The 20,542-nt window shown below is 60.2% G+C and overlaps 1 protein-coding gene across 3 annotated transcripts in view; it reads right to left on the bottom strand.

Annotated features, from left to right (window-relative positions):
• Positions 1-1,910: 1,910 nt before the first annotated feature.
• Acox3 (acyl-CoA oxidase 3, pristanoyl) overlaps positions 1,911-20,542 on the bottom strand; it is a 38,440-nt gene continuing 19,808 nt past the window's right edge. For all 3 annotated transcript variants that reach the window (XM_048784094.1, XM_015481917.2, XM_048784095.1), the window contains 9 exons: positions 19,669-19,791; positions 17,977-18,097; positions 15,566-15,688; positions 15,330-15,443; positions 13,702-13,817; positions 8,525-8,699; positions 6,974-7,041; positions 6,253-6,339; positions 1,911-3,600 (listed from right to left, as the gene is read on the bottom strand). In XM_048784094.1, coding sequence (XP_048640051.1) covers positions 3,481-3,600; positions 6,253-6,339; positions 6,974-7,041; positions 8,525-8,699; positions 13,702-13,817; positions 15,330-15,443; positions 15,566-15,688; positions 17,977-18,097; positions 19,669-19,791 — 1,047 coding nt within the window. In that variant the 3' untranslated portion in view covers positions 1,911-3,480. The remainder of the gene's footprint in view (positions 3,601-6,252; positions 6,340-6,973; positions 7,042-8,524; positions 8,700-13,701; positions 13,818-15,329; positions 15,444-15,565; positions 15,689-17,976; positions 18,098-19,668; positions 19,792-20,542) is intronic.

Below are 20,542 nucleotides of genomic sequence, written 5' to 3'. Positions count from 1 at the left end.
GTGGTGAGAGTTTTGGAAAGGTAAGGGCAACCCCGTCATTATTTGCCAACGAGGTCAAAGAAAAGCCAAAGTGAATCAATGAAAGACTATAATAATTAAATAAGGTTTTAATAAGGTAACCAAAATGTACAAAAGCCAGATAGCTTTTTATTTAAACAACAAGAAGAAAGAATCTTAGATGGAAAGACTACTTCTTATAGATTCTCCTGGTGTCATCTACAGGTTAACAAAAGCTTCAAATTCCAAATAACTGGGTCTTTTTTTTTTTTTTTTTTTTAAATTTTGGGGCTGGGAGGAGGCCCAGGCTTGAAATAATACCAAAGCTTATATACCTAGAACATTTTTGACAAAAAAATTCTTTATTCATTTCCACAGGTATTAGAAGGATGAAAACTACAGAAGCTGACATGGGAAACGATAGCCCAAAACTACAGAAATAGAAACAGGAACATATGTGACTCTGCATTCAAACAGGTAGCATCAGGCCAGTATATGTTCAATGGGCTAACCACAACAGATCCCTACCTCACACCAACGGGCCGACCGTGTTGCATCCCTACCTCACACCAACGGGCTGACCATGTTGGATCCCTACCTCACACCAACGGGCCAACCATGTTGGATCCATGCCTTGCACCATTGGGCTAATCATGTTGGACCCTTACCTCACAACACAACTGAAAATAAACTCCCAGTCAATGAATACTGAAATGTACTCAAAGGAAAACAGATAAAAATGGAAATACTCTTGGTGTGAGAGAATTTCCAAGGATGACCTCAATGGCACAAATGATTCTTGGCTTTTAAATTTGGATGTCTGTTTCTGATTTAAAATTTTAAGTTTTACAATGTTACATCAAAAGGGGAAAATGAATGCAATTAGAAGGCAAGTGATTGGGGCTGGGGATGTGGCTCAAGCGGTAGCACGCTCGCCTGGCATGCGTGCGGCCCGGGTTCGATCCTCAGCACCACATACAAACAAAGATGTTGTGTCTGCCGAGAATTAAAAAATAGATATTAAAAAATTCTCTCTCTCTCTCTCTCCCACTCTTTCTTTAAAAAAAAAAAAAAAGGCAAGTGACAAGTCAGGAAAAATCCTTGGTAATGGATACGTGAACGCTTTAGTCACTTATTATGTAAAACTCTTTACAAGTAAAAATACTGAAAACTAAGTGCTCCATCGGGCAAAGAATGAGAGCAGACATCATCCCAGCAGCACAGGCTGCCGCCTCAGCAGGTGCAAAGGGAAGCAGAGCGGCATGGGAGCACCACACGGGAGCACGGTACTGGACACAGGAACGGCAAGGCCACTGCTGGGACAACTCACCAAGTCCTACAGGACACGGGCTCCTGGCTCCTGGCCCCCAGGACACCTGTGCCAGGCTCCAGGCTGTGCCCCTGTGATGGCAAAATGACACCATGGGCATCCAGCAGCTGTGCAGTGGGCCCTGACTCTCACTGCCCGGCCTCCCCCGTGGGAGTGGGGAGCTGCCCACGTGCCGATGCAGGTGCACCCGTGGCCACTACAGCCTGCAGAGGGGAGGCGTCTAACCCGTGTCTCCGTCTCCTGGAGGTTTGCTGATCTCGCACATCGTCACTGATGGGGAAACGGCCCAGCCGCCCACCAAGGGTGTGCCCCTGTTCCCATGGAAAAGCCGCCTTCGTGTAGGGACGAAGGCGCTGGGGACAGGACCACTAACACTTCACCTGCCAGGGAGGCCCTCGGGCGGGGACGGCAACCCGGGCAGTCCAGGCCACTGTCAGCACTAAACACCTGAGACACCAGGAGCTGCTTCTGAGTGTGGGGCTGATATTCATTTTCTTTTTGGAAGGAGTCTACATTTTCAAAATAGTACCTGATGACCACATGACCAGTTCATCAGCAGAAAAAGAGTGTGAGAAGGCAGAGATTAAGATTAAACGTTTTATTCCAATTATTCAAATTTTTACTGTTGCTTTCAAAATGTTTTATCTTCTAAATGATCTCTACTTACAAGCTGACTCCATAACACCACCTCTGCCCTTAACCCTGCCCCCTTGCCCTCAGGTCCAGTGTGCCCACAGGACTGGGGTGGAGCCGGCAGGTGGCCCGAGCAGGCCTGTGGGTGGGTGTCATGTCCGTGGAAGGGCAGATGACACCTACGTACTGATGGTCAGTCAAACCCCCTGGACAGTGAGCCACCCCTGCCCTGGGAGCTTCTCACAGCCGCACATGAGAACAGGGACACGCAGGGACCTGGCGGCACACGCAGAGAGCCTCCCTGAGTCAATGCCAGATACAGCATTCTCCTGATCTTGGACAACTTCCATGTCCTGTTGATGAAAGGACAGCGGCTTCCAACCCAAGGACAGGCGGTAAACCAAGGTCCCGCCTGATTGAAGGTAAAAAAGAAAAGGCAAAGCACAAGGATCCCCCCAGGTGCCCAGGTAAGGCGGGCTCTCTTGCTGGACAGGGAGGGCTGGGCCTGGGTGTGCTAAGGCGGGAGGGCACCGGGACTCCCACTCAGGCAGGGGGACAGGAGGACTCAGGGCCTGCTCCTCACGGTGGGGAAAGGCCATGGATCTGGGCAGAGAAGCCCCATCAGTGAATGCACAGCTACGGTGTCCGACGAGGGGCACCAGGTAGAGATGCAGTGGCCTTGGCTGGGAGCCCAGGCAGGATGGCTGAGCGGGGGACCCGGCCTCTGAGCCTGGGCAGGCCACGTGAGGTGTGATTGGCGGGGCACCGGCAGCACCGTGGTTACCATGCAGGTCTGCGCTCAGAGCAGACCCTCCAGGCTGCTGAGGGTCTGGGATCTTCCCTCCCATTTTCTCTGAGAGGAGGAGGAGATGGACACAGTAGACCACACCCTGAGAAAGCATGAAGCGCTCATTTAACTGTGGCCAGGTGGGGACGCCTCTCTATGGAAAGGTCCATGAGGAACGCTCAGCAGGAAGCCCTGGGCACTGCCCGTCCACAGTGGGCCACGATGCCGCCCGCGCTCACACCCCTGTGCTCTGCAGCTTTGGGAAATGTCCTCAATGGAAATTTCCAGATGCACCAAGAGCAGTGACCCACGGTTCTCCCCTGGGGCCTCACGCCGAGTCGTGCAGAGGGCCTATGGTATGAGCTAAGGAGGTCAGGGCACAGTCACGTGGCCGCCCAGCTGGCGCCGAAGAGCCAGGGAGTCCCGGGAGAAGCTGAGGCTTGTGATGCCCATGGGGGTCAGAAGGCCTGGACAGTGAGTGGCCACTGAGTCGGGGACCTGAGCCCAGGAAGGAGGTGTGGACTCCAGTGACCACGCGAGGTCCCTTTCCACACAGCAGCTGGGGACCCAGACACCCCCCCCCCCAGGGCAATGCTGCTCAACCTGGGTGCAGAGCCATCAGCGCTGGGCATGGTGTGGCACTGGAGCTTGGAGAAGGGACCATCTGGGCGTCTACGGAGCCAGCTTGGTGGCCATGTCCGCTGGGCTACATGGGGCACTGCGGCCAGCGCGGCTACAGCTTGGCCCGGAGGCTGCCCACCACGGGCTTGTTCCCAGAGAACTCTGGCCACCACGACGGGCGCTCCAGCACCCCGCGCTCCTGCAGGATGGCGTTCCAGAGGTTTTTATAGAGCTGCAGGAAACACAAGGTACGGGGGAAGAAAGGGCTCAGCGGGTCCCGGGAAGGCCATGTCGAGGACAGGGATCCTCTGCAGTCACTTCTCAGAAAGTGTCGGATGTTTTAAGCTTAATTTATAAAAACCCTTTTTTCAAAAGTGGAAAACAATTGGGACAATTCAGTTGTGAACTACGACGGCAGGCCCCGAGCTGCCCCCGGGCTCGCTGCAGAGGTGGGCACTACCTGTGCAGCCCACACCTTCAGTCCGCCCTGAGAATGTCCTCTGGCGCCCTCGCACCACCAGCCGAGCTGGCCAGAAGTGCTGGAGAGCAGGCCCGGCCGGGGGGGGGGGGGCGTGCCCGGGCCCATGTGGCCCACCGGCCCTGTGCAGCCAGAGCCCCCTCGGGATCCTGTGCTGGACTGCCTGCTGCTCGCATCGCCTTGTGGGAAACCCGGGCGGGCAGCGGTTGTCTGGGAGGACGGTCCTGGATCAGCCTGGCTGGGGCCTGGTCGTCCACCCGCTGGAGACAGAGGATCAGCCACCAAGGGCAGAGGGGCCTGTGACTCCAAAGGACCTGGCCTAAGGAAAGGGGCCCTTCTGCCCTGACTGAGGGCGGCCACCCTCACCTGAGGATGGCCCCTTGCCTGTGCCTGCGGCACACCTGTCAGCTCCAGCACTGCGGGTGGCCACCCAGACAGGCCGCGGCTTCTCCCGGGCACACACCCCAGCAGCTCTCACGTGGGAAGCATGCGCTCTTTTGGGCCTTCAGACCCTCTCTCGGGGGTTTGCTCACTGAACTCCTACCTGGTCGCACCTGCTAAAACTTGGCTCCTAGTAGCTGGAAGAAAGGTGCAGTCCAGGCCACCCCACCAGGTGACACCTCTGGCAGGCTCTGGCTTGACTGTGGCACCCAGAGCCAGAGGGCCCTCTCCACCCTGGGGACACGAGACTCCTTTCTCTCGCACCTCCCGCCCACAAGCAAGGCAACTGCTCAGATGCAGGAGCCGGGGCGACCCTCCCTGCCGCGCAGGCTGCGGGCTGGGGTTCTCCGCCAGCCACAGGGCCTTCCACGGCAGGCCCCGCTGCCTGTCTGCCTGGTCAGCCCCCCGGGGAGGGAAAGCCCCTCTCCTCAGGCTCCCACTGGGACCCAAGGTCCCCTCCCCTCTTCCTCATAAGCACCAGGACCCACCTCTCCACCTGGACCCTGGCTGGGCCATGCTGACTGGGCAACCTTGGGCAACCCACAGGGCTTCTCTGGACTTGTGTCCCATCAGCAAAGTGGACAGGGGGACACAGTGTGGGCCAGGGAGGGTGAGAGGCAGAGCCTTGCTGGAGGACTGTGGGCCTGTGGATGACTGCCCTGTCCCTCCTGGTCTGAGGCACTCGGGTCTTCCATGCTGCCCACCCGGGCCAGGTCTGCCTTGTGGTGTGCCCACCCCAACCCAGGAGTGGCCTGGACTGTGAGGCCGGCACCTGCCCTTCCCTGGACAAGTCCGTCACAGGCTAAGAAGTGTTGATTCCGGTGTTCCCTGCCCAGTCTCCATTTAGGCAGAGGCCAGGTTGGCAGGTCCCTCTGGGGGACCCCGGGGGCCTGGGCTGGGTGACACATGCCCCCACAGCCGCAGCAGCAGACCTCAGACACGAGAGGAAACACTGCAATGCCAGGTCCTCATGGTTCAAGGGGCCGAGAGGCCCTGGGTATCGAGTTCTGGGTGAGGACAGGTGGACCTGTGAGTGTCACCCTGTGTGACACTGCCACTCACTGGGCAAGAGTCACACAGGGAGATGCCTTAGGCTCAGTGATGAGCCCTGCGAGGGTCACAGGGCAGTGGAGTGGGTGGGGGACGCTCCTGGGGGAGCCAGAGAAGGCTTCTGCCAGCAGGCAGTGCCCAGCTCAGGCGAGTGAACAGGGCGCTCCAGGCAGCGGGAGCAGGTGCCCAGCCCTGGGCCGGGAGGAGGAGCACATTAGGAGAGTGTGGGAGGACGGTGGGCTGGGTCCGAGGGCAGGAGCAGCACCTGGGAGCAGTGCTGGAGGGCAGGCTCACAGCGCTGGGCGGTGGCGGAGGGATCTGGGGGTGCGGGTGCTGGGAGGCTCCATCGCCGGCAGGCTGACCCATCTGCTTCTAAAGAAACCTCTGTGGAGCTCAGAGGCAGGAATGATGGGGCCTTGCAGAGGCCACGGGAGCCCAGGTGGGCAGGGAGGGGAGAGCAGCCCCAGGGCTGTGGACAGTCACCGAGAGCTGGGGGCCTGAGCTGGGGTGGAGACCTTAACGCAGCAAGTCAAGCAGTGACATGCTGACCAGGAAGGGACCGGGGCAGTGGCCAGGGATGGTCCTTCATGATGTCTGTAGTGCCACCCCTGCGACTGGAACTCAGAGGCGGCGGGAGCCAGCCCTGAGCAGGGCCGAGGTCTGGGGTAGGCAGCGGGGAGAGCAGGGAGGCCGGGCTGACTGCCACTCCTGGGCCTGGGTGACGGGGCAGCCACTCTGTCCCTCGGAGGAAGAGCAGGCCAGGGACGGCATGGCCAGCAGCCAGTGAGAGCACCCGACACCCACCCCGGAGGCTCCCTGAAGTGTGACGAGGTCCCAAGAGGCTCCGCAGTGCCACAGAGACTCCTGCCAGCCCCTGGGACAGCCCACGTCCCACCCAGATGAGGGGGTCCTTACCTCGCCGTCAGCCCTGGCGATCGGAGAGTCCAGAACAAAGTCAGGAGGAGCGATCACGTCCACCAGGGCAACCGCGTCGTCTTTCAGCTGTTGGAAAACACGGTCCCCACACTGACAACCACCCGCACACTCAGGGCCACGCCGAGTCAGCTGCCAGGCCCTGGGACCCAGGCAGGCACAGGCCACTCTGACTCAGGGCCCGGTCACCACCGTGTCTGGACACCCCACCGCGCTGCTGTTCACTCAGGACTCAGGGCTTGTCTTTCCCCACAAGGTGGGGATGTGGGCAGAGACCCCAGTGCAGCCTGCTAACCAGAGCTGTCCCCAGAGGCTCGTCTTGGTCTCAGAGGACCTGGTGACTGCTGCCTGCCTGACCCAGAGCAATGGGGCAGGAGTCACAAGACTGCAGAGGCCATGGGCTCCGGTAAGGCCAGCAGGGCGCAGGGCCCCTGTCCTGTGTCAGATTGCTCTTCAAGGCCACAAAAGAATTCTATCTGCGGAGACCCCCAGAGTTTTCTTGGAAGCATGACATTTTTCCTTTGAGTAACTGGGATCAACTGTCCTAGCCTCCCTGCCAGGTGGGAAGCGACTTCAGGGTCCTGACCACGTAGCACAGTGCGTGACATGGGTGTGTGTTGATATGCAGGCCACCCCGCAGCATGCAGACGGAGACGTCACGCATCCTGGCGACTACACACAGGGGTCACAGATGGCCACTCACCTGTGTGCACAGGTCCAGGATGGCGCTCTCCATCTGTGTCCCTGTGTGCTCATCAGAGAAGTATCCACCTGCAAGCACAGCCTTCGTCACAGCAGGGCTGGGCCGTGGCCCCCCGCCCACGCAGCAGTGCGCCCAGGAGGCCCTGGACAGGCCCTCGGGGAACCTGTTTGGGTGGAGCTGCCCAGCAGCCGTGAGCCACTCAGACCTTGTCCCTGCCTGGATCCACTCCTCTGAGCATGTGATAGGCAAGTCAAGGGCCAGGCACTGGGGACAAGGAAACTGGCCTGGCCGGAGGAGAGGCAGTGAGACACGCAGCCCTGAGGGCCTGGGCTCCATCAGCCAGGGCAGGAGGCTGGGCTGGTGCTTCTGAAGAAGGAACCCAGGTGGGGGCTTCGAGGCCGAAGGAGGCCTGGGAAGAGGCTTGTAGCAGCCGGGTACCCAGGACCACAGAGGGACCAGGAGGGCCACGGAGCCGTGGCATGCAGGGTCCATGGGCCTCTGGAGCCACTGGGGTAGGAGAATCAACCCGAGGGAGGGTCACCTCCAGCCCCTTGGCTCCTCTGGAGTCCTAACAGGTCCAGGCAGGGCCTGTGCGTTTGAGAAGGTGTTTGCTCAAGGATTTGCTTCCTGGAGGGTCTCCTCTAGAGAATGGAGTCCGGCCACGCAGCCTCCTCAGACAGCACTGGGCGCTGTCCTGCCCAGCTCCTCCTCTGCCGGCCACTCTGCTGACCTGGGCCTCCATGGGGCAACGCCACCACCCCAGGGGCCAAAAGCTGGTCTTGGTGGGGGGGGGGGGACCTCACTGCCCACAAGCCCAGACACAGCCCCAGCACAGGGAGGGCTCATGGGGTGACTAGGAGAGAGCATCCGAAAAGGCTCCCCGGGGAGAACCCTGGCTCCCCGGCCCTGCCAGGCTTCCAGATCAGCTTGGGCACCGCCTCCTCCAAGAAGCCACCCAAGATCTCTAGACTGGAAACTCCTGGCGGTGTTGTCCCAGCAGCCCAGTCCTGTCTCTGCCTGTGGCCCACAGGGCTGGCTCTGCTCTCTGGAACCCAGCCCACTTCCCGGTGACAGTGGCCTCCTGAGCCAGGCACGGTGGTGCACCTGCTACCCCAGGGACTCCAGAGGCCGAGCACTGCACATCTGAGGCCAGCCTGGGCCACCAGCAAGACTCTGCTCAGAGTAACAGGTAAGAGGGGTGGGCGCAGCTCAGCAGTGGACAGCTTGCCCAGCACACAGGGGGCCCTGGCTTCAGTACCAGACTGCAACACACACATGCACACACACAAGCACACTTCTGGAAGCATCAATGAAGCACACAGGAGGCTGACTCTGCAGGGACTGTGGACAGGGGCAGCTGCGTCTGGCCAGCGGGTGCTGACATTTCTCTGCCCTTTCTGCTGGCCTCATGTTGCACTGGGGCACCTGGGCCCCTCCACTGAGCCCGCCTGGAGGTGCCGCCACACGGGCAGGGCACAGCTGCCTGCGTTCACAGGGCATAGGTCCCGGGGGGCTCCTGTGCCGGGAGGCCGGCCAGGACAGCGGTCTCACCTCGATAGAGCAGAGCCGTGTGCCGGCTCAGCGACCACAGGGCGTAGAGAGCGCTGAGCCGCCCCAGCACAGCCCGCAGTGAGGACGGCACGCCGGGGCCGTGCGTGTAGGCGTGGAACCGCTGCACCACGGTGAGCTCCAGGAAGACCAGGGCCAGCGAGCGGCAGTGGTACACCTTGGAGACAGAACAGGGCCGCGTCCACCAGGCTGCGCCCCACGGGGCTGCCAGGAAACGCAGGCCAAGGCCTTGGTGAGGCCAGTCCCACAGGCCCCCTGGGTGGGGGACGGGGACACAGCACACCTCAAGAGCTGGTCCACACACCCAACAGAAGCGCCGTGCGGACACAGCCCAGCGCAGCCTGGCACTCGGGCCCCGGGACCCCTGTGCCCAGCTCGGGCCATCTGGAACTTGGCTCGGCAGTGACAGCACAGGGGCGGGGCAGGCTCGGGAGGCTGCTGCTGCCTAGGGGAGGTGACACCAGCATATGGCCCCAGGGTGCAGGGCCTGCAGTCTTCTGCAGCTGGGACACTCGAGGGACCCAGAGGGGCTCCATGGCCTGCCCCAGTGACACTGCTGGCAGCGTGTCACTCCTCCAAGGGTCACCTAAGTTCCTAAGGAGGCCATTCTGCCCTCTGCTCAGGCATTCGCCCCGAGACAGGAGGCCAGACGCAACGCAGCCCAGCCAAGCCTGCCTGAGCCTCTGGGTGGAGGCTGGCAGCAGGGGGTCACGGTCGGGTCCCGCTTTCTCTTCTAACCTGTACCCCAAATATCTGCAGACAACCCTTAGTGTTCCTTCCCTCATCTCCAATTTACAGTCTCACCAGGTCCTTTTAAGTCCCGGGAACGACTGTGCGCTGCTTGGTTTGTGAGTGAGCGTGAGCTGCTTCTGAGGTTGAAGATAACACATCAAGAGACGGATGGGGACCGCGGCGCCCCTGCGTGTGACACTGCCACCACCTCAGCCGGAACACACAGGGCTCACCTCACCTGACTGCAGGGGCACGGAGCCTCCCCTCAGGCCTGCTCACCCTCGGGGCAGCACAGGGTCTCCAGTCCCAGACTGGCCTTCCCCAGGGCCCCGGGCACAGTCGCAGCCTCCGGAGAGCAGACATTCCTCCCTCTGCCTCCTGCCACCAGACTGTCCTGTCCCAAGAGCCCATAGGGTCAGGCACACTGTAAGGCAGGCCCGCTGGGGGCCCACAGGGCCTCCGCCACAGCCTGGCCTGACCCACCCTCACATGCTAAGGTGCGCGTGTCCCTGCCTTGGCCAATAGAGGCTGGAGGCAGGGCAGGGAGGTGAGGACTGCTATGGACCCCAGCTGGACCTGCGCCCAGATTTCCCAGGGCTCTCCTGAGTTCAGGGTGGGTGGGCCCTCGGGCTGCTCATGTCCTCTGGCTGGTCATGTGGCCGGGCCAGGTGCTCTGGCTTCCTGGGCTCCCCCGTCCTCCCTGGTCTTCCCTCCACCCGCTGACAAAATGGGCAGGCTGAGCCTGGCAGGTCCAGAAAGTCCCACCCACACCCCAGCACACACCACGAGCCCCCCTCTACCAGGTGTCCTCTCTGGGGTCAGAGGTGAGGTCAATTCCACAGGCCTGGATGTCGGCTGGGGCCTGAGCCAGGCTTGCTCTTCTGTCCATGCCCTCCCTTCCGCCACACGGACTGTCTAGTGTTCAGGTGACACTCTTTTATCGTCTTCCTGTGACAGCAGCACATCTCCATTTCTGCTGTGCCGCAGGCTGGACGGGTGGCTGGTGAGCGTGGAAAGACAGCTGCCCCTGTAGCTCGCCACCACGCAGCAGGGACACCTGGTTCCAGGAGGTGGCAGCTGTTTCTGTGAGCAGTGCGTGCGGCCAAGAGCTGATCATCTCTGCACAGGAGCATCCACAGCTGTGGTCGGGAGCCCTGGGTGTTGTTCAGGGTCAGCTTGGAGCTCGCAGGTGACGCTCCTCACACCTTGGGAAGCACCTGTATTGTGGCTCTTGGTGGCCTGTGGGCTTCAGCATGAGGACACGCCCTTGCATTCTGGGAAACGTCCACATAAGACCACTGGTCACAGGCTCCAGGGACAGACTCCTCACCAGTGTCTGTTGCTGCAGTCAGTAGATCTGACTGTAATAGTGACCAAGGTGGGCTGGGGCACGGGACAAGGGCGTCCCCATCGTCACTGTTACAGCTGGTGCCTTTAGGCCAAGGTGTTCCTGGAACCCAAGGGCCAGTGTGGGCAACTCACTGTCCCCAAAGCTATACCAGTCGTGGACAGGACAGTGGGTGTGGGGCCTGTTCCAGAGCAAACTTCTGACCAGTCTCAGTGCCCCCAGAGCTGTTCCACTGTCCCTAGTTCAGGACACAACAGGCACACAGGAGTTGCAGCTATGGACCAGGTGCCACCCTGCAGCAGTGACCCCTGAGGCTCATGGACAGAGGGCACACAGAGGGGCCTGGCTGTGCCTAAATCCCAGCCATCCTGTCTGCACATCGGTCCCCAAGGCCAGCCTTCCCTCTCACAAACCCCAGACACCTCCAGCCAGGAAAGAAAGGGAGAATCGAGTACTCGTTGTGCCTGAGTCTCCGAGGCCTTGCACCTTAACAGGCAATGAACACTTTGGGCAAAACCCAACTGCAAGCTGCCCAGGCCCAGACCCAGCGGTGCGGAACGGGGGACAGCTGGGCTCTAGGTCGGCAGGTCCAGGTCCATCTCCCAGTGTTAGGGTCTGTAAACAAGTCAGGATGGCGCCTGGCATTTTGCCAGAGGGAGTGGTTTGTGAAGTAACGCCAGCGAGCCATGAAGTGTGGAGATTCCTGATTGGTTGACTGCTGTATCTAGTTTATGTTAATTAAGATAAGCTGTGTGGAATGTATATCTACCCCTCCTGTCCTACAATAAACGGCCCCACTCCTGCTGTATCAACATACACAAGTTGTTCGTCACCCCCCGGTTATTTTGCTGCAGCCGGACTGCAGCATCCCAGCACAGCTGAGCCAGGAGGCCTGGGCGTTGCTCTCCCCCTCAGGTTCCTTAATTCCCCAAAGGACATAATGTGACGCACAGAGCCCAGGGTGGCTAGAGGGAGAGAAAAAGTCCTTCTCTGCAGGTCTCTGCAGGGGCTCTGGGTTCCGTGCAGGGCTGGTCCCAGGGCTGGGGTCAGTGAGGCAGGGATGAAGACACCGCCACCTTTCTACAGCGCTGGCCAGCACAGGAGGGGGCCTCCCGGCCGAGGCACCAAAAAGTGCTTTTGGTTTTAAATAACCTGCTGTGCACATGGGGCCGCAGTAGGAAAGTAGTAAAGGGCACTCACTTCTGCAAAGGGCCATAGGTGAAGAAAGTCAGTAAAGCCTGCTGGGGGAGGGGGAGGCACACTGTCCCCTCAACAAGAGCGGCCGGTGACTGCCCCAAAGGGCAGCACGCGGAGTAGCTGCTGCCCAACACCAGCCAATGCCTGGGGCGTGTGACCTCCACCCGGAGGTCCCCGTTGGTCGTGCCCCCACGCTCCCAGCCCAGGGCCCGGCTGGCTGTGCTGCAGGTGACTGCTGCTCCTCAGGGAAGCCCAGCTTTCCTCTTCCTTCAGTGCTGCTGCAGCCCAGGGCCTCACACACTCAGCAAGCCTCTGCCTCGAGCCACACCCAGCCCAGAAGGCTGAACTTTTCAACTGTTAAGTCAATTTTCTTTTGTAGCCTCGGAGGACCCCGCCTTCAGGAGGCTGGTCCAGGACTGAGGTTAGGTAAACAATCTGCCTTTCTTCCCGAGCTACATGGCTGCTGACCTCACCGGTAGGGCAGGGACTGTGCTCCCGCAGCCTGCGTCCAGCCAGGGCCCTGCGAGCTCTCAGCTGTCTGCAGTCTGGCTCCTAAACTCCCTGTGATCCTGAGCAGGGAGCCAGCCTGTCCTGGTGCTCCCTCCCCAAGGCCTCGGGGCCACCTCCATCCTGGCTCCTGCCCCTCTGTGCGGCCACACAGCAGCATGGTCAGCTCCGGCTCTCCCAGGAAGCCCATCCCAGCTGGACCCAGACCCTGGGGCCTGTCTTGTTTACAGCTGGATTCACTGAAAGGCAGCTGAGAAGCCCATTAGTGAAGCACCCAACGAAGTGCTCCCCAAGCACCACGCCACACGTGGTGCTGAGGACGCATGGCCAGAGGCCAGCACTGGCCAAGGGCAGCACGGAGGCCAATCGGGCCTCCTGCAGTGCTGGGGGTGGGTGCTGTTGGCAGGTGCTATTGGCAGGGGTGATTTGTACCACCATCTCTTCAGGGGTCTCAGTTGGTAATGAGTGCAGGTTGCTACTCATTTTAGAATGACCACTGGACCAGCAGGCAAGAGTGGCCAGAGCCAGTGGCCAATCATCCTACCCAGATGGCCAAATTGCTGTGACCCAGCCCTAGGGTACAGAAAGTGGCCTGTTCCAGAAGGTCTTTCTAAGCCTCCTAGTTGGGCCACTGTGGACCTGAACTAGAAGCTGAACTGACCTTGGCCATCTGCTGAATTCATTAAGTCCTAGGCTCCATCTAGTTCATTCCTGCTCAGCAGAAACCCGGCACCCTGGGCAGGTGAGCCACCTGGGTTCCCGAGCAGCTGCTTGGCCTCGTTACCTGACACCGAGAGGAGGGTGCAGCAGCAGCCCTGTGAGGCCCGGGTGTGCTCACCAGGGCCTCCCAGAGGACCCTGTCCCCGTGGATCCTCCGCACAGGGCTGGCCCACCACGGCCCGGCACAGAGCAGTGCTGCACACCAAGTGCTCCCACAGGCACCCAGCTGCAGAACCACAAGCTGCCCAAGCCACTCACGAGCTGCTTGGCCCACTCCCACCAAGGCCCAGGGAGGGGGGCGGGCCCTTGAGAAGAGCTGGGCGCAGGGCAGTGGGGCAGGCTCGGGAGCCATCCCATCAGGAGGAGCCTGAGGCCTGCACTGGCACTTCACAGAAGACCAAGGCTGTCACGGCTCCCTTTCCACTCCCCAGGACAGCTCTGGCCCCAGCAGAGACCACGAGGCTTGGTAACAATGCGCCTCGACCCCTCCCCCACACCATAAAGCAGGTGCCACAGCCATCCTACAGAGGAGCAAAGTGCCCAAGGCCAGCGATCATCCCAGGCTCTGGGAATTCCGGGGGAGGGCGGCAGCCACAGGGACATAACAGCAAGGGAATTAGGGGCAAAAAAAGCAAATTTCAAAACAAGCAAGTACCTGGCTGTTGTTTCTTGCTTCGAAGTCACTGCTCTGGGACCTCCTCTCTCGAATTAACTTCTGATGACTCTCTTGGAGCAAGTAGCACACCAGCCACTTGTACGCAGCCAGGGGGGCTTTACAACAGGAAAGAGAGGAGATCAGCAACAGAGCCCTCAGCAGCTGCCCTATGCCCACCCCGGGACAGATGGACTGGGCCGGCTGCAGGACACGATCCAGCACATGTCTCGCACTGAGTAGGGACTGGCAGCAGGCAGCTCCTGCCACCCGTCAGCAACAGCTCGGTGTCCTGAAGGTGAGGGTTTTGGATCCCGTGCACCTCTAAACTCACTGGCAGATCCCGGAAAGCCATGCTCCCGCCAGTCCAGGAGAGCCGGAGGGCCAAAGGTCACTATATAAGGCTTCCCCGGACCCACATGAGGCCAGGGCCGGACTTGGGGTTTGTGACCATGTGTACGCGGGACACAGGCTTGCAGCCAGTGGTTTTATTGCAGTTTCTCCTCCAGAAAACACTTCCACTTTGCTGGGTCTTGCACGGTTAAGCAGGAAAGCACAGGACGCAGCTTGGCAGGCTTGCTGGGGCGGGTGTGCCGGGAGGGCCCAGCGCTCCTGCTCTCCATGCCAGGGAACGGGGAGAGGCAGGCAGAGCCGGCAGGTAGGGGAAGCTGAGCCCTGCATTCCGGTTTCACAAGGCCTGACGACTGGGGAAAGAGCTCTGGTGGCTGAAGGAACTACCATGGTGAGGTCATTTTCTAGCGCTTTCTGTGGCAACACTTGGGAAGCTCAGACATAGATCTTCACGTGACCCCATTTACTATTAGCACATTAAAAAGGCAGATTGGTAACAGAAAGATCTGTTGCTGTCAGAACAGCTGTATCAGCAGGTGATGGCGGGGAATATGGCAGCTACTCTGGGCTGCGTTTCCTGGATCACAATGACGACGATGACAATGGGTCACTCTGCAGCGCGGCCTCCTGCAGGTGCTGCCACGGCGCTGGTTCTCTGCTGCAGGCCCTCTCGGGAGCCCCGCAGGCTGGGGGCTGAGGAGGGCGTGCTGGACGCCGGCAGTTGCCTTGCTCTGGCTGACAAGGGGCCTGGTGGCTGGGATGCCCTGCTCCTATCCTCCTGGGGAGGAGGCTGGTGGCTCTTTATCCTGGGGATCCAGGGCCCTCGAGGATGCTCATCCTCTGGCCTCCTGTGTACAAAGCCCGGTGCCACCCCACAGTCCTCCAGATAGCCTCAGCGGACGGGAACCATTAAGTCTGCAGCAGTGCAGTGTGTGCCTGAGCACCGGGGACACGAGGGGCTCAGGACACACAGCAGGCAGAGGCCAGAGCACAGAGGCCTCTCCCATGGCCTGTCCCGGGGAGGAAGAGGTCTGGTGGCGGGAAGGGCACTTTCCTTTTACCCTGGAGCCAGCACCTCCGAGCCACAGGCACAGAAAGATGGCCCAAGAACAAGTCATTAAAGATAAAAGAAAATGCCCATGCCACACCCAGGACCTCCCACTGCCCGGCACCCTAGCTAGCCACCAGAGACCCCCGTGGCCCAGCATTTTCTGGGGTAATGACAGAAAACAAGAGAGCCAGGGAAACCTCCTGCCCATGACCAAGGGGAAGGGACACACCTGCAGAGTCCAGCCAGTCCGCTTGGTGGGTGCCTGTGAGCCTCTGGCTGAGGATGCTGGGGTGGGCCTCCAGAAAGTCCACGGTCCGCAGCGGGCTTCTGAAGCGAGCTCCGTCTAGGACACACACTCCATGACTTTGGTGAAAGGGGCCCCCCAAGCCCGCCCTGAAGACACAGCAACCCCTGCCCAGCTCAGCGGTCACGCAGCGTGGCCCCTGCAAAGTGAGGCACCCCTACCTGGCCCGCAGTGCTCCAGGATGCCCAGCAGGTAGCTGCTCGTCTGCTGCAGCAGGACGTTGTTGTCACCTTCGTACGTGCAGTTCGGGTCATTGTCATTCCTGAGGTCACCCAGGCGGTTCACTGTGACAGAGCCACAGGATCTGCATCATTCACCACGCTCACCTGAGAGATGCCACCGCCACCCACAGGGCTGAGGAGCCCCATGTCCCCTGAACTGCCCCTGCGTCTCCGGCACTGACTCGAGACCCAGCGGTGCCCTGGGAGGGCATGGGAGGGGTGCAGGGCTACTGGCTGCTGGACCAGGGCTGTGGAGGGGGTGCAGTACCACTGGCCACTGGACCAGGGCTGTGGGGGGGCTTCAGACGGCAGCTGGGGCCTCCCTGCGGCCCAGGCCTCTGCACCTGGTAGCGCCTCCCAGCAGCATGGGGACCGGCCTGCCCACGGTCTCCACAGCGGGTCTCCAGGGAGCTGATTCCAGGGCTGCCCTTCCTCCTACGGCTGGACGGACCTTTCTTTTCAGTGAGAAACCTCAGCTGTCAGAAACGGTCAGTCTCACGGCTCCGTATAAGGCACTCTCCAGGCCCTCACCCACCTGGTCTCCCTCCTGAGATGGGGACTTTACAAGCACGAGGCTGCCCCCGAGGAGCCCAGCCTGCAAGCAGGGCGCCCGTGGCCACACCCGCATGCTATACGAACGGAGGCAGCCACAGGCTGAAAGGTGCCCTGCTGTAGGAGGCTTGTGGTCACCTCTGGTCATTTTTCAAAACACTAATTAATACCTTAAACCTAGATATGGGCGTTTACATTTGTCTCTGTTGACTTCGGTCTTACTGGTCTGGCCCAGTGTTTAAATAAGTTAAAAACCTTGATTCAGTCACTTTTGTTGTCTCCGGTATTACATGATTCAATTTCCTTATTCTACTTAAAACGGGAACAGGTGGGGCCGGGGATGGGGTGCAGTGGTGGAGCGCTTGCCTAGCAGGTGTGAGGCACTGGGTTTGATTGTTAGCACCACATACAAATAAATAAAATAAAGGTCCACTGTCAACTAAAAAAATTTTTTTTTAAATGGGACAAAGCTAAACTATTTGTAGTGTTTCTATGGGTTTTAACAACAAAAAAACACCAGGAACTTCACCCAGAGGACGAAAACACACCTATGTGTAAATTCTGTACATCCATGGTCCCCGCACTCCAGTGCATATCAGGGACAGCGTGCAGGCACCGAGGGCCATGCTGATGTCCAGCGGTGCTGGAGAGGCTCGGCTGGAGCAGCAGGGACAGCCAGCCACTCAGGGGCACAGCCATTCTGGGTCCTTGCTGCACCCTTCACCAGCTGGCAAGAGCCTGCAGAACCTCCCCAGGCCGGGAAACAGCTTTACAGCTGAGCTGTGGGGCGAGTCTGCGGCCTTCTGGGAGAGCTGGTTGTGAAGATCTTCCCACAGGAAGCTGTGCAGATAAGCTGCAAATAATGACACTAACAACTGCCGGGGACGATGGCGCTCGCCTGTGATCCCAGCAGTGAGGGAGGCTGAGGGAGGCTGAGGCAGGACGAGCCCAAGTTCAAGGTCAGCCTCAGCAACTTAGCGAGGCCTGGTCTCAAAAGATGAAAAGGGCTGGGGTGTAGCTTGATGTAGAGCACCCGGCTCTGATCCTCAGTACAAAAATAAGAAGATAAAATGGAAGTAACCGTGATTCCAACGCGGACAGCCACGGGAGCAGGGAGCAGCGCCGGGCCAGAGCCCAGTCAGACTCCCACTGACTCGCCACGTGACTCACCTCACTCAATCCCGGCAGGAGCCCACACCACAGGCAGACCTGAGAGCCCGAGCACCACGGGCTAAACTGCCTTCAGTGGACACCAGCGAGGGCTGGCCTGGCCTCGGGGGAGCTGGCTGACCCTCTCAGCCTCGTGTCAGCTGCCTGAGGACCCACCGACACCAATGGAGCACTTTCCTTTCTAGGCATGAGCACTCGTACCAGTTTCCTGCCGAGTCATTGACCAAAAGCTTGCCTCTCCCTGCCTGGCCTGCTCCCTGCCTGGCCCCTGGGGCCCCTCACATATCCCACATGCTGCCTCATTGTCCAGGACATGGGTCAAGAAAGCAGAGGGCACTGTCTGGGGCAGAGGTCAGCAAACCACAATGGGCATGGTTCATGGCCAGCCTGTGAATGCGTGGTTTCTGTAGGGGCTGCTCGGGCCACTCAACATTGGCAGGGCGGTGTGGAGATGGCCACAGGAAGTCTGGGAGGACTGGGTGCCTGGGTGCCTAGATGCCAGGTAATTCCATTCACAAGCACAGGCAGCGGCTGGGCTTAGCCCATGGGCTGCAGCGTGCTGACCCCTGGCCTAGCATCAAACAGCAGGGATAAGGGCAGAGACCACCGCGCGCTTCTCCAGAACCTACTGGCCAGATAGCCGTGTCCACCGCAGGCCTCCCGGCACTCCTGGATTCCTTGCTGGGCAGTCCATGAGGCCAGAGGCTTGCCGGCCGATGCCAGAGCGTGGATCTCGCGCCCGAGCTCTGCCTTTGGGTGGGGAATCCAATGAGAATGGGTGAAAAGACCCTGAGATGGCAGGTCAGGCCCCAGCATCAGCAACGGCATCAAGGACAAAGGACCGCATCCCCCGCTCTAGTCCAAGACCCCTGCGATTCAGAGGAGACCCAAGCTTAATTAAGGACAGGGAGGGACGCACCCAGGAGTTGACATGGCATTGATAAATGGACCACGCTCTGGGCAGCAGACAGGCCTCAGGGCCACGGGGTGGGCAGCGGGAGCCCAGCAGAGGAGTGACGGCTGCCTCCGCTCTCGGAAAGCCCACGGAGCCCAGGCGAGTGGGGAGCCAAGAAGGTGCTCTCGCAGAAAGGCCACAGAGCAAGGGAGGGAACCCTCACAACACCAGAGACACGCCTCCCTCCAAGGGGACAAGGGCCGGGATGGGAGCTCATGGCTGGGGCTGGCGGAAAAGCCCTGACCACAGACAGCGCCCAGCAGGGCTCTCCCCCGCAGGACACTCGCTGCCTCTCACCCAACCCCGCACACATCCCCTGAGTCCCGCTGCTCTACTTGACATTCAGGAAACAACTTAGAGAGAGAGAGAGGGAGGGAGGGAGGGAGGGAGAGAGAGGGAGGGAGAGAGGGAGAGCTGCTAAAGAAAATGACCCACTTTACAAGGGTTTTCAAGTTCAAATGAGGGCAACTTCGAGCTTGTATGGTGTCTGTCTGGGCCAAGGAAGAATAAGCCCGGTTGTGCCCCGCGCCACTGACACCGCAGAGCCAGGACTCGTGCCAGGGAGAAGCCTGCCAGGCCCTCCACCTGTCCCAGTGCCCAGGGACTCTAGCTGCTCACTCCGCGTTTACACCCCACACTCCACGGCATGCAATGCGGAGGGGCTTTCAGAACCCGGAGCCCGACCCCGGCTGCAGCGGTCCTCGTCTGTTTCCAGGGGCACTCATCTGGACTCAGTCTCACTCCGCGCAGGCAGCGGCCCACGGGGGCGCGGAAGCCAGTCTGTGCAGTGGAACTGGGACGGGCCGCCTGAGGTCGTGCTGATCTCAGTGGACCTGCACGCCACTCCTGCACAGATCCTCAACTGTCAACTCGACTCCCGTCAGCAGGACTCAGCCTTTGTACGTTGTTTATGAAAGGATCAGAACCATGAAATCCGCTGAGGGGCTGGTAACGGGGATTTTGCAAAACCATCACATTCTCAAAAGGAGAACAAGAGCTGAACTCAGACAGGAATTAGGAGTCGTGTCAGCACATGCTTGAGAAGCCAGGGCGTGCACGCAGCCCAGACCGCTGCAGTCGAAGCACGAGCCAGGTCCCGAGCAGCTGGCACGGCCGAGGGACCTGTGCTCACAAATCAACACATGACTTTGTTTAGGAATCATGGCTGGGATGCGGCTCAGTGGTGGAAGCCTTTCTCACTGACGGCCCTGGGCTCCACCCTCAGACAAGACAGGAACGGAGAGTGAGACAGGAGGAAGGGGTCACGGAGGGAGGGGCGGGAGAAGACTTTCAAATCAGCAGGATCTGGGCTGCTGGACCTCAGCAACCCGAACCCTGTGCGCTAAGCAGAGCATGGACGCCTCACCTGCCTGGGCCCGTGGTCCCCCCGCATCAGGCCTCGCTGCAGCTGCATCAGGTCCAGGAAGAGCGATCTGGAGAAGTGGTCCAAAGCATAGGCAGCCGCCAGGTAGGGGAGCAAGCGCCATTGCTACAAGAAACCAGACATGGCCCGCGTCCTCCTGAGGGGCCAGCCACTGCCCATCCAGTGACCTCAGGCCCCTGGGAAGTCCACTTGTGAACTGAGAGGACACTGCCTGGTGCACAGGCTGGCTGGGCCCCAGCCTGGGCTTCCTAGGCCTGGGGCAGGTAACACAGTCACGTGGTCAGGAAACTAGGCTCAAGGGCAGAGAGCGTGGGCTTTTCACCTGTGCACATCAGCACAGGACAGGGACAGGTGAAGGGAACCCAGCCAACTGCCACCACCAGGGTCCCACATTTGCCAGGCACCAAAGGCTGTGCCGGCTGCCTCCGCATACAAACTTATCCAACCCCTGAGACCCGGGAAGAGTGTCACCAGCAGCACCACACAGACCCAATACTGGGTATGGGGCCAGGGCACTGGCCCAGGCCCTGCCTCCCATCAGGATGGGGCTGGGTTTGTGGCTGAGCTGCCCTGGCTCCTGACCTGTAGCTGGAGGAGGGGGCCGGGGTGGGCAGGCCGTGGGCTGCCCAGGTACGGACAGCACCCTACTCCCCTCGGCATGGAGGCACCTGAGCCTCAGTGCACAGAAAGGTGTGCAGTAGTCATACCCCGCAGACTCACTGGACACACCTGCTCACACACAGCTCGGCCCCCAGCCTGAGCAGAGCTACCCACTGAGCTCTGAGCCTCACCATCTAATCCTCGGTCCCCACCTGTGTGGTGGGGATCACAAGGCGATTGCCTGGCTGCGAAGGCC

This window comes from Marmota marmota, unplaced genomic scaffold, assembly GCF_001458135.2.
Source record: "Marmota marmota marmota unplaced genomic scaffold, marMar, whole genome shotgun sequence".
Taxonomy (NCBI): domain Eukaryota; kingdom Metazoa; phylum Chordata; class Mammalia; order Rodentia; family Sciuridae; genus Marmota; species Marmota marmota.
The sequence above is the reverse complement of the archived record's forward strand: the minus strand, read 5'-3'. Positions and strand labels throughout refer to the sequence as shown.